The 17,386-nt window shown below is 33.5% G+C and overlaps 1 protein-coding gene across 1 annotated transcript in view; it reads right to left on the bottom strand.

Moving 5' to 3' along the window:
- Positions 1-17,386, bottom strand: part of eya (eya transcriptional coactivator and phosphatase 2) — a 40,960-nt gene that overhangs the window by 20,597 nt on the left and 2,977 nt on the right. The window contains exons 2-3 of the mRNA XM_077427096.1: positions 13,181-13,294; positions 7,847-7,893 (exon numbers count right to left, since the gene is read on the bottom strand). Of these exons, the coding sequence (XP_077283222.1) occupies positions 7,847-7,893; positions 13,181-13,279 (146 nt within the window). The 5' untranslated portion in view covers positions 13,280-13,294. The remainder of the gene's footprint in view (positions 1-7,846; positions 7,894-13,180; positions 13,295-17,386) is intronic.

The following is a 17,386-nucleotide window of genomic DNA, read 5'->3' as shown; positions in this document are numbered from 1 at the left end:
TGTTCGACAAACCTTTAACAATGCATTTACAACCTTTGAACAATACACGGCCCCCTCAGGCTCCGATGACTAATAATAATATATTCTTATATGTACAAATGAGCCGTTATATTTGAAAGTCCAATTTTCAGTTCCAAATTTTAATTTTTTATTTTTCGTAATTTTTGTAATTTTTTCGCCTGTGGCACATGTTTTTGTTATTATGAATAACGTTTTTTAACTTTCTACAAGTCGTCGTCTCCTATTAAATTATAATTAACCCTTCCACGCTCCATAAGAAAAAATATTTTGCGGCCCCCGAGATGACCAAAAGTTGTTTTACAGCCTAGTGACCAAAAATAGTTTCTTTTATATGATTATATTTAAATAAATAAAAAAAATTTTGTTTAGGTTTTTTTATTACAAAATAACCCAGGTGTTCCGTCAAAATTTTAAGATTTGTTTAGTATTCCGTCTTGGAAAAATTTACGAAACCTTGCTCTATATAAAACGGTATTCTATTGAAATCATATATGTATACTTATTTCAAAGGTAAAAAAATTCCATGATAATTTCAACTGGGAATTTAAAGAAAGGGACAGCTTTGAACCCCATTTTTTATGTAATATTCCGCTACTTATTCCCACACCTTTTAACAGTGGACCGGGTTGTAAAATAGGATCAAATCGATAAATTCCACACTTCATTCACATTCCCTTTTAACTTCGCCAACACTATTTGGGACCTAATTATTTCAATAAGGTTAAGAAACGCATTGACTTTTAACCCAACTAGAGGAGGGGTGAAGAAACGATTTTTTATCGGCGAAAAAAACGAAAGGACGATTTTTTCCATCGACAATAAATCCTTATTACGTCGGATTCTTCGTCGAGGGTTCGCACGCGGGGTTTTTTACGGTCGGTGTCGGGTTAAAAAGCGGGGAACACCAATTAGTGACGGATACGTTCGCGTGATTGATCGCCACCGGCTCTGCAGTGCACGTGGCCAGCTGGGATGATTGTCTGAAAAATTGCGCAACCGATGCAATTCCGTATGCCGAATAAGAAGAGGTATGTAAAAACGAACGTCGCTTTTGCCACGTCGAAACGGGGATGTTTTGACACGGTGTTTATTTGTAATGTCGGCGCCCGCACCTGAAATGTTTACAAACACACTTCTGGCCGCGGTATATGAAAGTTAATTAAGACGCGAAACGACAGCTAGTTTCATTGTGTGTTTGTTCTGGCGTCAAACATTGCCGTCGACTCGTCAACGGACTGTCAACGCAATGCTCCAAGGTCGACCAATCATGCCCAATGTCTAATTTTAATTCGAGACTTTTGAACGTGCTGTATACAGCTGGATATTTCGAAAATTCAGTGTGCTTTTCAATTTTTTCCCATTGGGATAATTTTTGCATACATACTAATAATATGAGCTGTTATATTTGAAAGTCCAATTTTCAGTTCCAAAAACACTATTTCAGATTGACTTAATTCACAGATTGTTATCACTTATTTTAATTCGATATGTCCAGAATCTCAAAAAACAAAATGTTTTTTTAAAAAACTAGCCTCTTCTATATTTTGTTTATAAAATTAAGACAATATATAAAAAATAATTGTATATAAAAAAAACTAATTGAGAAATCACCAATTCTCTGCGAATTAACAATGATATGAAGACACGCCCATTTACAGCTGGTGTCTACCTAAGCATGCCGTGCCGTACGATTCAGTGTGTTATTACTAGAGGTAGGATAGTCACAGTGCTATCCATTGTTCGGCAAACCTTTAACAATGCATTTACAACCTTTGAACAATACACGGCCCCCTCAGGCTCCGGTGACTAGTTATTACTAAAGGGCGGATAGGAAGCGTGCTTTTTCCAGGAATCGGAATCTGAAAAGAATCGGGAGCAAAAAAAAAGTTCTTCATAAAATTGGACAAAGTACAGCGAACAATTAACCACGAACGACACGCTTCCGGTCCGATCTCTAGTTATTACTAAAGAGTGGACCGACTTTGCGCCGTTCATTGTTCATTGTTCGTCGTGCTTTGTTCGTTTTTATGATGAACCTTTTTTATGCTCTCTAGCTTTGTAGTTTGCCCCGTTTCCTGGAAAATAGAGCCAAAACGCCCTGTTTCCAGGAAAAAGTACGCTTCCGGTCCTACCTCTAGTTATTACTAGAGGTAGGATAGTCACAGTGCTATCCATTGTGCCATTGTTGTAAATCCTTTGTAAAAAAAGGTTCGGCAAACCTTTAACAATGCATTTACAACCTTTGAACACTACGCGGCACCTTCTGGGTCCGGTGACTAGTTATTACCACTGATTTTGACTCCATAGCTCTGATTTGTACCTACTCTTCATGTTTACCATTCTTTATTTGAACCTAAAATTGGATAATTAAAAAAATAAATAGTTTTAAAAAATAATACAAATCTAATAATCTACTACATTGTATTAACAATCAACGTCATTTTATATTTAGTCAGCCATTGTTTTCAAAAGCGATTTAAGCACATTTTTCAGTTGAAGTTTCGAAAAGAAAAAAAAATCTTAGGTTATTTATAAACTACTAATATGTATGCGTTGTTTCTAAACAAAATGCAATAATCAAAACTGTAGGATTTAATTTCGAAAACCATTAATTTTTCCGCCTCGCCCCATATATCGGAGTGATTTATATACTGTTTCAAACGCAATCATAAAGTCAACTCGTCGACATGCGACAGGTGGTGTGATACTCGCGTAAGTGTCGCTCGGTGGTTAAGGGGTTAACGAGCGCATTGTTGTGCGACGTGCAAAAATTAATAATCATCACATTACGCGATGATTGCCACTCGATCGATGTCGATCGAAGGGCAGGTACTTGGGTATTCGTGATTACAAAAAAAGACACTTATTGAAGAGTGTCCTTATCGAGTTTCAAGATCGACCGTTTTGACAAAGGACGTCTGGGGACAATTCCCATAATATTTGGTCCTCGAGATGCACCGCTTTTTGATATCGAAGTGGCCTTTGTTGTCGTCGACAACAGTAGGTGTTGCTTGTCAACCCTCCAAAGGGTCGGGAATATCCGCTAATCTCATGGTGTCGACAACTATTCCAATGTTATAATAGGTACAGATAAATTTATAAATTTAGTGAGATTCCTTGTAATAACTTCTAAAAATGCAAGTAGAATCAACAGGTAAGGCAAAATTCATGTCAGATTCATTATCATACTTCAATGTAACCCCCATATGTCTGTAAGGTATTAAAGCGACCTGAAGAGTGGAAGTGGTTCAAAATCAGATCACATTTTTTGACGGCAGGAATGTCACTGAACTAACAGAGTGAAGATAATAAAAAGCCTGTGATAAAAATAGCATCATACGAGATGCAAACATTGATATTCAATTTATGATTTACCTACTAACCCAGACGTTATCTGTAGTCACTTCATCCTTGAGAGAAACGAATGAACTGCTGTTCCAATTAAGACCTCCTTTCTTCCATATACCCAAAGTTATACAAGACAAAATTGTACACATGTGTAATAGTACAATGATTATAATTTCAAATAAATACTAAAAATTGACTTTCACTGAGAGACTTGTACTTAATGAAATATTAAAACAATAGTGAAGGGATCACTCAAGTATACTTGCAACTATTATATTTTATAACAAAGCATATATAGTAAATTTCCAAGTCAACATTCAACATTTTACTGAATTACTAAATCTTATCAGTAACTTATCGGATATTATTTTAACCTATTTGTCTGGTAGCCTGCGCTCATCATTTTTTTCATAATTGGATGTGATGTATGAGTGGAATTTTGATATTCTCTCTTTTCTGGGCCTCGCAGGGATGTTTTATATTTACCACTGGTTCGTATATATTGGTGCTGGTTGTAGATTCAAGACATTCCTTACTACATATGTGATTTGATATTTGATATTTTTACTTTATCTGCTACTAGCTGTATTACCCGGCTTCGCTCGGTATTTATAATATAAACCGTTTAAACATGACTAATCTAATAGTAAACATTTTATTAAATTTATTTGAATAGTTTTATTATATATAAATTTATTTGAATACTCATTTGTTTTTTTTTTTATTAAATTGACTGTCACGAACAAACAAACATATATAGTAAGTCTCTTCCGGAATTATATGTATACCAGAATCGGGCGCCAGCGCCCCCGCGGCTGCGCCCTCTAGGGCTCCACCTCTAGGGCTTCGCCCCCCCCAAGGGCTTCAACCCCGCGAAGGGGGCTTCGCCCTCGGCGCTTTTGCCCTCGGAGACCCAACGAACGTATGGGCCGGGCCGCACCGTGCAACTTTGTCGGCCGACTAGTTGCGCGACACGAAAAAATGTATGGAAATGTGTTCGACAAACAAGTTGACGAGTGTGGCATGTCTCATCTACCTGCATGCATCGGTCTGGTCACCCTCAACCAAGTTGTTCGCGAGTTGAGCGGTGCGGCCCGGCCCTTAGCCAACGGATTTACGACCCAACGAACGAAGGTTACATACATACAAAGTCTCTTTCCAAATTATATATTAGATTATTATAATGATATTGTTTTTTTAAGATTATGTACAAATGCATTTTCTTCTCTATATATGTATGTACATATATTTTTGACCATTGTGGCGCATTAGGGACCCCTGTAATGCCACCATGGTCCAACTTTAGGTCCAACTTATATAAATAAACACATAGTAATTGTAAATAGGTTTTTGAGCTATTTTTCCTATTATGTTATACATTAACATTAGAATAATATGATTACTAACCAAATTAAATAAAATTGTTAAATAGAAAATGATCAGTAGCTATTAAAATAGATATAAGATGTATTGTGAACATGATTTCGTAATAATAAAAAGCATTTAAAAATCAAAAATACATAGTATACATATGTATATATTATTTTAAATCTAAAAAAGATTTCCAACTCCTGAAATAGAATCGTAGAAATATAGACCATTGATCGCATCTACTACAATAAAGCATTGTGTTCACCTTTTGTGTTGCCCAACGAGCGGTGAAATTATCGCACGCTTTCATACATAAAACCCATCGCGACACGTTTTTCATTTTAAACAAATCCTTAATCCCCTCGAAACCGAGTCAAACACTATCCTCCCATTGGAGGCGAATCCAAAGCTCTTTTCACAGCTTTCACAGAAAAGCTGCATAGCTTTTGATATTGTATATTTACGTACGAAGAAGAAGTACGACGTCTGAGATTCTACGCAGATCAGGCCACGGACAACGTAATTGATTAGATACAAGAGTCGCAGCATCACTATCCCGGTGTGAACGATGCGACGACAACCGTGATGCATCGTACCGTGTGACAAACGTCAACGAGACACAACATACCCACCTGACAAATGATCACAAATCTGACAAATCGGCTACTGACTGTCGGATTGTGGTAAGCTAGCATTAAAATTCCCTCAAATCGTTTTTATCCGAAGAAAAATCGAGGAAGTTCAACAGGTGACGATCAGCATGTGCAGAAAAAGTGCTTCTGAAACGTTCATTATTAATAAATCAAAACGGGAACAAAACGAGAACGCTTTTGGCTCGGAAGACGTGTAAACTTGACAGCCGAGATGCGAATTAGCGAACGCTCGCTTGAAATAATCGCACATTTTCAGGTTTAATCCAGAATTGAATTTCAGGCGTGTTTGCTTCGAAACCGTATAGTAGATATTTTATAATTATACTACAAATCCGATTATAAATTGTCGGAATCCGCGTCCGTTCCGCCGTCGACGGCGGTTATTATTTTTGCGACGGATGCGCATTAATTTCGCGAATTTCATTTGCCATTTTTAGTACGACACAATATGACCAAAAAAAGCGCATTCCACAATCTTCAAAAGCGGCTCTATACAAAAGAAAAAAATAAACCTTTTGTTTACACAAACGATAATACGAAAATAATCATAAAATTTTAACACTAATACATGTGTATGTTTGATAATTATTATTTATAATAAATAGTTCGATTTTAATACAAGGTATTCGTTAGAAATGTACTCCAGTTGTTTCAATTTGATTTCATTACATTAATTACATAGTTATTGATATTAAATAATTATTCCAGAAGCCGCACATGAGAGTATGACACACAAAATAACATAAATAACTATTCCTATAAATGGTAAATTTGGTCAAAAATCAAATATTCCTATAAATTACAACTTGTAGTATATATAGGTACATACTATATATGTAGTGTATATAAGTATTATCAAAGTAAAGATCCGAGCGCACTATTTATCATATTGATATTTTGAATATTCTGAGGCAGGGTGATTTAGGAGAATCCTATTTGATTATTATACGAGCTATCCGTATATTTCTGACCATGCCAGTGACAATAGCCATCAACTGAAAGGAGTTTCAGCAAATTGAAAATCGTTAAAAATGACTTAAGATCAACTACCAGTCAAAATGGTACTTCAAATGTATTTAAGTGTCATAGGAGATAAGCAAATAATGTAAACTCGATGACATTATAAACGATTTACTTAATGTAAAAGCTAGGAAAATAAAATTGCAGAACACATTTTTTTTTTAATTTACATAAATATATGTAAATATGTGTACCAATACCAAAAATAAATGTCAAGTATTTTTTACTATGGTAAAATAGTTCAATTATGTAAAACATAATTTTATTACGTAAAATATATTTCATTTCGAGATGATTGAAATTCCGCGTAAATTTGTTTAAAAATTATTTTGATACTAGATAATTTACATTATGACTTTTGAATTTTTGATAGATCATTAATTTTTATCCACAGTTTCATCCAGTTACTCTACTTTTATATAATAATATAATATTTGTTATTTTCCTACTAAAAAAACGTAAATGACACCAAAATTATTGGCACGACTGTAGTTATAAGTGGTCTAATTTCATTTTGATAACAATAAAGGCCCGTTTGTATAAAAAAAATCGCTACCTCATCAATGAAAGTTCATAGATAGGCATGTTATAGTACACTCGTAAATAAATAGGTGTATATAATAAATATTCGATTACATTAAACGCTCGAATCCGATAAAAATAGTTTTGCATATACATTCTAAGAATGTTTACGTTTAATTAGATTTAAATAAATGTCTGATTGCATTAAAATAATAATGAAGAATGCGATGTTATCATTGAAAGTGTGTAATCATGGACATACATAAGCATATCCACAGAGAAGGTTTGATTACATCGCATCTAATTAAATACAATAAAATAAACGCGTGTAGTAAAATATATTTTGATCACATTAAGCGAAGAATTCCAATGAAACGAAATCAAAACATCGTACAACATATTGAAATATGTATGTATGTAAATATTGATGACCAAATTCGTTTCTGTTCATTTGCTGCATTGAAAACAATCCAATGTATTACGAACTGATTACAACAAGCCCATATTTACATAATGACCGATTCATTCATTTCGATTATTTGTTTAATGTTATCGATTCATACGAAATGTCGTGCAGATCTTTTGACTTTCCCACGGGATGGCGCCGATGAATTCCAAAAACAAACATTCATAATTGATCCATCGATCGTAATAATATCATGCGATTATTTATTCAAAGCATAACTTACGATAAGCCTGTGGGAACTCCGGCTTGATGTTTACAAACAAATAAAGACAGTCATTGATCGTATAAAAGTTTCACACGAAATTTTCTCAAAGCGATTGTTTCAAACGTTTCCCTTATCGCCATGCGATCGTTAAAGTTTAACGATTACACTTACGACTTAATTTTCAAATACGATAAACATTCGTTATCTTGTTACGGATAAAATCATCGGATAAAACTGTACCTGTCAGTGGAATCTGAAGAATCCGCGTCCGTTCGCGGTCTTTTCACCTGAAAGCAAACAAAACAACAATTACTAATTATTTAATTATATTTTAATTTTCCTCGTATTTAAATAATAAGCGGTCCCCGCTGAGAGGGTCAAATTTATACGGAATACACATTAATACGTGCGATTAGAATTATACGCACACATAAACACATAAATAAATAAATACGTACAAATGGCAAGATAAATCTGTGAGATGGTGGCGATAAAAAACATACACACCAACGCGCGCATTCATACATTTTACATACATATATATAAATACGTACATAAGTGTGTATAAAATAAATAAAACACGGACGAATGGTGTTTGGTTAAAAAAGACAAAAGGGAATATATAAATTAAACGATTTATCAGTTGGCCAGTATCGGCCTATCTGGAATGCCTGGGAGGTGTCGGGGAACCGCAATAAACTAAGGCCGAAACGTGCGAGAATGACAGATTGGACCGAAAGACGTACATCTAGATGTAGACAGGGGAGATAAACTGACAATTTGTGGACCACGTCAGAGTTAGTTCAGGCCATTTTCCGATTTTGATTCATCAGAAAATCGCCTTGCACTACAGCGAAACGCATGCCCAACCTGTACAACAGAGAATTTGTGGGGATAAGTTGGACAATCGGCGCACTTACAATAAGAATTCTTAAAATAATTATATTGAAAATGCTTTCATGAGAAAAAAATGTGCGAAAGTCCCTTCTTCTGATAAAATATTTCTAATCTACGGGAAAACCTAGATGAAACTTAATCAAAGTCCAAAACAAGGCTAAGTAACATCAAAGCATTGATAAGGTCAAATAAATAAGAGTGAAAATAGTAACTGTTTAGCTTGTGAGTTGTAAAGGGGTAGTAGAAAGACGCGTTTGGATAGTTAGCTGTCATCGCTTCAATCTGACACAAGATTCCAGTGTAATTTTTAATGAGTTGGTTAATGATTAAATTCCTTTCGGAAACATTAACTTACTTCAGTGTTAGTTAGCCCCTATATATCCGTAAGATATCAAAACGACCTGAAGAGTGGAAGTGGTTCAAAATCAGATCACATTTTTTGACAGCAGGATTGTCACTAAACTAACAGGGTGAAGATAATAAAAACTTTTGAAATAATTGGATCATACGAGATGCGAATATTGATGTTCGAATTATGATTTACTAACTCAGATGTTATCTTAGAATGAACGAACTGCTGCGATTAATACCTCTTTCCTTCTATTTACCCGAAATTATACAAGAAATAATTGTATATTTTGGTGTAATTATACAATGGTTATAAGTTCATCTTCATAGCATGCTATGTAAGTTCTCCCAGAGATTTAGGGAACATCTTCAAGGTGTCATTATCATTAAGTATCTCTTATTGCATCATTGGCGAAAACGTTTTAAAGAGTGGTGTAACTAAAAAACCTACCCACGGTATGTACAATAGTTTTACCACTTTAATGACATATGTAGATATGAAAAGGATTAGGTGGTTAGGGTAATTTGGTCTATAGTTGACTATCCCTTTTTGTCGCAAGACTCTGGCTGCGGTTGTGTGTGGCCAGTACGAATTCCTTACACCTTCTGGCTCATGGTCTTTTTTATAGTCTTTTAAGAGTATTACCATTATTTTAGTCCCCCACCCCGTGATCTTGGTCCTCTTCGACCTGGTCAACTCGAGTGCAACGACGTCATTCGACCAGTCGGACGGGTGACAGCGCTTCCCAAACTGTTGGCAGCTACCACTTCGAAGACTTATTGCCATTTAATTCAAAACACTAGGAAAATTCCAGAAAATTTAACCCAAAATCCATCTTCAAATCTTATCTTTCATCACCTCCATGGTTCAAGTTCCAACAACGTCACAATGACAGCTAACTAAGCCTGCTTAATTATATTAGCAAATCGGAAATCATACGTTACTCATTCCATTAAATAAAGGGTACGATTTAACGGTCCATTTAAAAAATAACTTTGTTCCTTAGAATGAATCATTTGAGCATTAGAATAAAAGAAATTGCGTATGTTATAAATATATTTCTGTTAAATAAAAAAAGTTATATATAAAAGAGCAATATTTTATTTATAGTATGAAATAAAAAAAAAACGATTAATTAACAATTATTAAGAAGTGCGCAGTTAAAGGTAGAATTAAAAAACTTCCATGATTTCAACTACAAAAAATTTGCAGTTTAATTCATAAATTCTTAACTCGCGAGTTATTAAGATTTAGCACCTATTATACAGAGTGGGCCAACTTGGACGGTTGTCGATCTTATATGCGAGTTCTTTAATGCTCAGCGTTAATGCGCATTTAATTAATTTTAGGTTGCTTTATATATTATCTGTTGTAAGAATAACTAATCAAATGCCTGCATTTGATATTAAAATGCTGACCTAATTAAAACTATGGATTTTTTAATTTTTCAAATGATCAAGTTTTTTTTAATCTATTTATTAGAGGTTTTTAGTCTGATAAATTACTAGTTGTTTTACCCGGCTTCGCTCAGTATTTGTAATATAAACAACGTAAACATGGCGAATCTAATAGTAAATATTCATTTGTTTTTTTATTAAATTTATTTGAATCGAAAAAAAATATATATTCAACCGATCGAATCGTCGTCATAGAAACTTTGACTTGTTTTCGATGTTCCCAACCAAAAATACTTACATACAAAGTCTCTTTCGAAATTATATATTAGATTTTATTTTTTAAGTGTACAAATATTGTATTTAAGGAACATAAGACTTTTTATGTTTTCTTTTGTTTTATAATCTAATTATACTTCTTTTCTTTTGTTGTTTTTTTTAATATATGCGAAATTATTTTGAAATTGTATATTTATATTTTAAAACGATATAATATATTTTTTAATTCACACAATTTTATGAAGTGCTTACGATAAATTTTCATTTAAATTCTCCCCTTTACTGATAACCAATTCAACATCAGTTAAACTGGCGGAATGAGCTCCAAATGAGTTCATATGATAATCATCTACAATTATTGGGTCTGGTAGGGATATATGAATGTATGTAGTACATATCGATAAACTCATCGACACACTCTTGACACAAAACACCACTATTGCCCGAGACAAACCGGTACTCACACACACCGTTCTTTGTGAGTCACACACATAGGATCCAAGTCCCCCAGTTTGAGGGCCGCTGGCACATATATATGCGTTACATCCAGGATTTGACACGGGCATATAAAACAAGCGCGACAGCGGTCGTTCCGAGTAGCCATATCGCGAGACCATCAGGTCGCAGGAGGTAAATTTTGTGTTTTACACGGGGGCCTTATGGCGAACGAGGACTTACCCATGGCTCGATGGGATGTAGAGGTACCTAGTAAATGGTACCCGCGTCTCGGGTGGTAGTGGGACTCTCCTTATCAATCGTGTTTTCGATAGGACCGATTAGTGTGACATGCCGTTTAACACGAACCGGTCAGTTCCGGACGGTGTGTGTACATTATTTTATATGCACGCTCGATCGATTCGATCTATATTGTATTTAATTGACATGTTGACTGTTTGTTTTTTGTTCAAGATATATCAAAGCATGAAAAAGTTGCTTTTCCACGTCGAAATGAGGCGGCAATGTCAACGAGATTGAGGCGAAGCACATTCACCGTATTTAAGATATGTGAAACGTGTGGGTTATTATTAATAAATACATAAATGCATTCCAAAGAAGTATGGAAAGCTGTATGCTGGGCGTGACTAGGAGAGATAGGAAGCGGAATAAGTGGGTTAGAAGTATAACAAGGGTAGTTGATATAGTGAAGATATTGAAATGGGAATGGGCAGATCATATTGCTAGAAAAATGGACAAAAGAAGTGCTGCAATGGTATTTGAGAGAATGTAAAAGGGTGAAAGGTAGATAAAATTAGAATAATATGTGGGATGGGTTGGATGGGAGGTGCCCAAAACAGAGACGAATGGAAGCATGTTTTGAGAGGTCTTCATCAATGAGTTGATGATGGTGAATGGCTGTAATTGCTGTTGATGATGATGAGATGCATTCATGAGAATTGCAAAGGTCATCAGTGGTGTATAGCTACTGCCCGATTTCATTATTATAAAAAATATTGCTTGTATTTATACATTTTACTGAAAGTATTTAATATAAAATAAGCGATGAATTTGTGTTCTTAAACTCATTAAGAATTCGAAAGGTTCCAGAAAGTAAAATATTCAAAGCAAGTTCAATCGGACAAAATACAATGCAACCTTGTCAAATGCAATTTTAAAATCATATTTACAAAACGGAATACTACGGCTTAAAATTTACAATTTATAAGAAAAGCCTGGTCTAATGTTTACTAATATTTTTAGTCCTTGAAAATTCTGCGTTAATAAATCATTACTATATTTTGCCCAACTATGCAATTATGATGAAGAATCTTCAGAACTATCCCCCTAAATTGATCATACTTTGTTAGAATTTGAGTACTTTATCTTTATTAATTGCGAATAGAATTCATCGCATTTTAGGGCAGCTATAGAGTATTGAACTCTTGAAGTAAATCTAGATTATCAATTCCATTAAGAAGTCAAAACAAATATGAACTTTTAAGGTTTCTAATACTGTTAACACTTGGTGGAAATATTTCGATCTTAAATTCCCAAATGATAATCCCACATAATAGCCTGGTAATTAAAATTAAATCATATGAACATTATTAATTATACGAATTACTTAAAAGTATTTAAAGACAAAGGCAAATTCATCCCTGCTTTTTTATCACAATTAATAATACCACCAACAACTACGTTTATCTATGACATTTGTAGAAAATAACCCAATATACATACATACGTATTGTTGAACAATAATCAAAAAATAAAATACACAACATAAATTTTCCCAAATCATAAATTAAATATTAGTGTGTGCCAAATTATTACGTGTACATTAATTACAAAATTGATTATTTACAAAACATTGATCTACATATGTACTTCGTATTAGTAAAATATACAATTGGTGCTCATCTAAAATACACAGTATACTCTGCATATAGAATTGAAGCGTTCGTTAAAAGTGTTGACACAAATTAAGGAAGCACTGGACGTTGGTTTTTAATACACGTACTCAAAAAATAAGGGCGGGAGATGATGATGGAGGAATGTGTGCAAATTAAAGTGTTCATTTTTCAAATTTTCATACGAAAATAAGCGGTGCTATTTAATAAAGGTGATATATATAATATAAGAGATAATACAATATCGCTGTGCCATTTTAAAGCTCATTCAAAAGGTGCTCTTTATCTATTTATTGATTGATCAAACCTTCGGCTCTAGCATCTTGTCTATGATGTTGACGCATCTGGCAACGGACGCCGGTGAACCAGCGGTGCTCAAATAGTTGCAAGGCAGTAGGGTCACCATATTTTGGCTCGTTTGCTGCATCATGGCAACACAACAAAATATTTCAAATCAGTCACAGTGCGATTAGTCAATTGCAAAATAGACATATGCATATTTCAATTGATATAAACAGACATTTATATATGACAAAATATCAAAAGGCACATCAAAGAGTGTAGATTTTGATTTGAGACGTCGAAAACTTTTAGATTCCGAATCAAAAAAAAAAAAACTTTTAATACAACAATATTCAAATATTCATATTTGCTGGATCTTTACCTTTACCTACATACATATAATTGTATGACATGAATTTTAAATTGATTCCAAAATATTAATCACATAACTTCAAAGTTCAAATTCCACTGGTTTCTGCTGGCCAGGCCTTAGATTTGTGACTCCAGGTGGATCGTTTCCTATCAGAGTTTGCCAATTTATCTGATTTTCATTGAAACGGTTCCAAAAAATTGCCAGACTTACCCTTTTTCTCGCAAATATCGAGTTTTCAGCAATCTCGAATTTCGCTGAATTGTATAAAATGCTGCAAATTTACAAATTTGACCATAAATGTCTCTGTGGATGTTTATTGATATGTATGTATTTACGGAATTTCGCTGAATTGTTTAAAAAAAATGCTGCAAACTTACAAATTTGACCGTAGATGTCTCTGTGGATGTTAATTAATATGTATTTACTTTGTATAATAATACTTGTATCAAATGTACAATTTTTGGACAGGAAGGCGCATTGGGGTTACCTGTTAGACCTTCCTGGTATAAATTAAAATAAATAAATAAAATAAAATCTATCACTGTTGTTTTTAAACACATAAACATATTTTCATTTAAAATTCGCATTTTATCAAAAAATGAGAGGTAATAAATCAGTCCCTGCATACAATTATAAAATTTTTATATATCCCATCAATATTGTATTTGAAATTTGCTTACAAAATCCACAGCTCTGGTAATACATACTGTTAATCAATTTTCCATTTGCTTTAACATTAAAAATAATTACAAACAAACGTGACCTTTGACAGTTCGACAGTTCATAATAGAATGTCCTTACAAAAAAAATCATAAATAAAAATATTCTAATATCACAATGAAAAATATCAACTGCAAAAAATTCGATTAAAATTCATCAACTTGAACTTCTGACCTCACTTTCAACACACGTAATATTTTCGGACTGCAGATTCAAATTTGCCCACACGCCTCCTCAACCAACGACTACAATTTAATACGAGTATGATTTACAAATACGGTCAAATTTATAGCGCAATAAGATAAGCAACGAATTGAGCAATAAATCCAGAGGCCCTTTCGGATCACCCGGTTATCTACAAAGATCTATGGTGGTTCTTCTCGTGAGCACACAAACACACGAGCGTTGCGCAAGAAGAGAGTAGGTAAATAATATACCTGAAACTCGTTTTGACGATGTTATTATTATTTATAAATAATATATTTCATTCGAGGTGGGACCATTTTGCAGTCGGACTCCTCCCCCCGAATCCCATTTGTCCCGTTTGCGCAAAGGGTGAATGGATATCCTGGATACATTGTAGCCGAATAATAGGCAGGATGTGTTCGTCCTAGATGTAATCACTGGTGCGCGCCCCTGTCATAAATACATTTTGAATAATATGATCGAAATCTTCTTGTGCGTGTACATCGATTTTCAATGGAGGATTTGAACGCTTCCTTGTCGTATTGTTCGAATTTTTTTTTTTTGTTATAATATAAATTAGAACGATTTAGTTGAAAATGTTACAAAGTCGTCAGCGAATATTGAAATAAAATATCAACACATACAATATGAATTGATTAGAACGATTTTTGCATAAAAGATTTCTGCATCTCTCCTACGCGAATAGATATTGTTACATTATAAATAGATGCTGCCCATCGTTGAGGTCAAAAATTGATTGTGACAAAAAGCGGATACTATTTCATTATTTATTTAAACACCTATTCACACGATAAATTTCACAAATAGATAGCAATGAACTTAGATAAACAAATCTAGCAGAAAATATATAAATAGGTACCTATAGATTCACTCAAAGAGGAGTTAGAAAACAATTTTTCCGAAATTATGCTAGTCGATATTACATACATATATGGAGCATTCATATAATACCTACATTAATATGTACATTCTAGTATTTTTAAATTCTTATGAGTCATCATACTATACATAACTAAATACCCATTTTCGTGTAATCTTATTATAGACTGCTTCTAAGAAATTAATGATATAAAAATATCGGATAGTAAGGATGATATTCTACATACCATATTCTAAAAATATATACATTTTCAGATACATGTTTAGCCCTTTTATTCAAATTTTAAATTCGGTTCAATGTCAATGAAACCAGATATGTGTAAGTATATACAGTCTATTTGAAATTCAATTCCACCAATTGTAATTGTATGTAAAAATATAATATGATTTATTTTCGCCCACTAAGTGATATTTCTCTAATTTATATCGTTAATTTTGTCAATGTCAAGTCAAATTAGCTTGCCACTTTAATTCAGCGTCAAATACAAAAAATCGATAAATGGAATCTGAATACTTTTATTATATAGTGGAAAAAACAATTTTTCTAATCCTTGCAGGGTTATGGTCAGAGTAATAGTTTTGGCAGAAATTGTAGAAAATCAACCAAAATCAATTGTATTACAATCAAAAAATAAATTGTATTGCGGTATGTGTCATCTAGTCTCCAATTGCATTGAAATAAATGCACTAATAAATTGAAATTAAATAATTTCTTTATAAAAAGCTTGAATTTAATTATAAATAAAATCGTTGAATTGCACGTATTCTGATGTGTTGTGTTCAAAACCAATTGTTTCATACGTCTCATACTATTTTTACTCTCATTATTTTATTAAATTGATTTGTTCCAGTATGACATTCATGCACATACATACACTATGCATGTACTTACTTTTTATTTATACCTATTACATTACCAATAATTCAATAAATTGGGTTATATGCAGTGGCGGCTCGTGCATAGGAACTGCGGCGCTGCAGCACCCCCAGAAAAAATACAAAAAAAATCACACTTGTATACATTTACAATTTGTGAATATAATTTAAATAAGAATGATTAGATATTTGACATAATCATTATTAATGAGTATGTAAAATATATCTAAATATGTTGTAAATGCGATTTTTTTTTTGTAATTTTTCGGGGTTGGTGCAGCGCCGCAGTTCCTATGCACGAGCCGCCACTGGTTAATGTCAATTATTAGTGATTTTTTAAATTCTTCTAATGATATAATATACTTATATAAAAATGGACGGGATGTATGTATGTATGTGCGAATGCATCGACAAATATGGAGATTAAAAAAAAAAAAAATTTTAGAATACCAGGAGTACACGTTATGAATAGGGATGTGGCGTGACGACCGATCCTGCCAAAGAGATGCAGGGAAGTGGGGACCTGACATGTGCTCCTAATATTGGAAGTGGAATATTGGAGCGTTGAAACGGTTGACGTCAGCGTCAGATGCACGACAGCGTACACACATCCATTCATCATTTTGACGAGCGTTTAATGAGCGTTTGACTTTTTACTATAAATACGCGCGCGTGCCTATAAATTACCTCACACTATATTTATATATAACATATAACTTAATTTTAATTCATGTATCAATTTCTTTCCCAAGTCACTCGTTGAAACCAACGGGCACACAACTAATATCTAATATATAATTTCGAAAGAGACTTTGTAACTATGTAAGGATTGGGTGGGAGCATCGAAAACAAATCAAAGTTTCTATGACGACGATATCGACATTGTTGAATATTATTTTTTTCGATTTAAATAAATTTAATAAAAAAACAAATGAATGTTTACTATTACATTAGCCATGTTTAAATTAAGCGGTTTATATTACAAATACCGAGCGAAGCCGGGTAAAACCACTAGTATATTATATTTAGAAAATCGATATTATTCTCATTACTAACAATTTTATACGTTGGTAAGAAAATTTTTCGAAAAGGAGTTTCGAGTCGAATCATGATAAAGTCGGAATCGGAGTCGGTAAATTTTGTAGGGTAAATCCAAAGTAGGGACCCCAAATATTC

This window comes from Arctopsyche grandis, chromosome 3 (genome assembly GCF_051622035.1).
Source record: "Arctopsyche grandis isolate Sample6627 chromosome 3, ASM5162203v2, whole genome shotgun sequence".
Classification (NCBI taxonomy): domain Eukaryota; kingdom Metazoa; phylum Arthropoda; class Insecta; order Trichoptera; family Hydropsychidae; genus Arctopsyche; species Arctopsyche grandis.
Note: the sequence above shows the minus strand (reverse complement) of the source record. Positions and strands in the feature narration are given on the sequence as shown.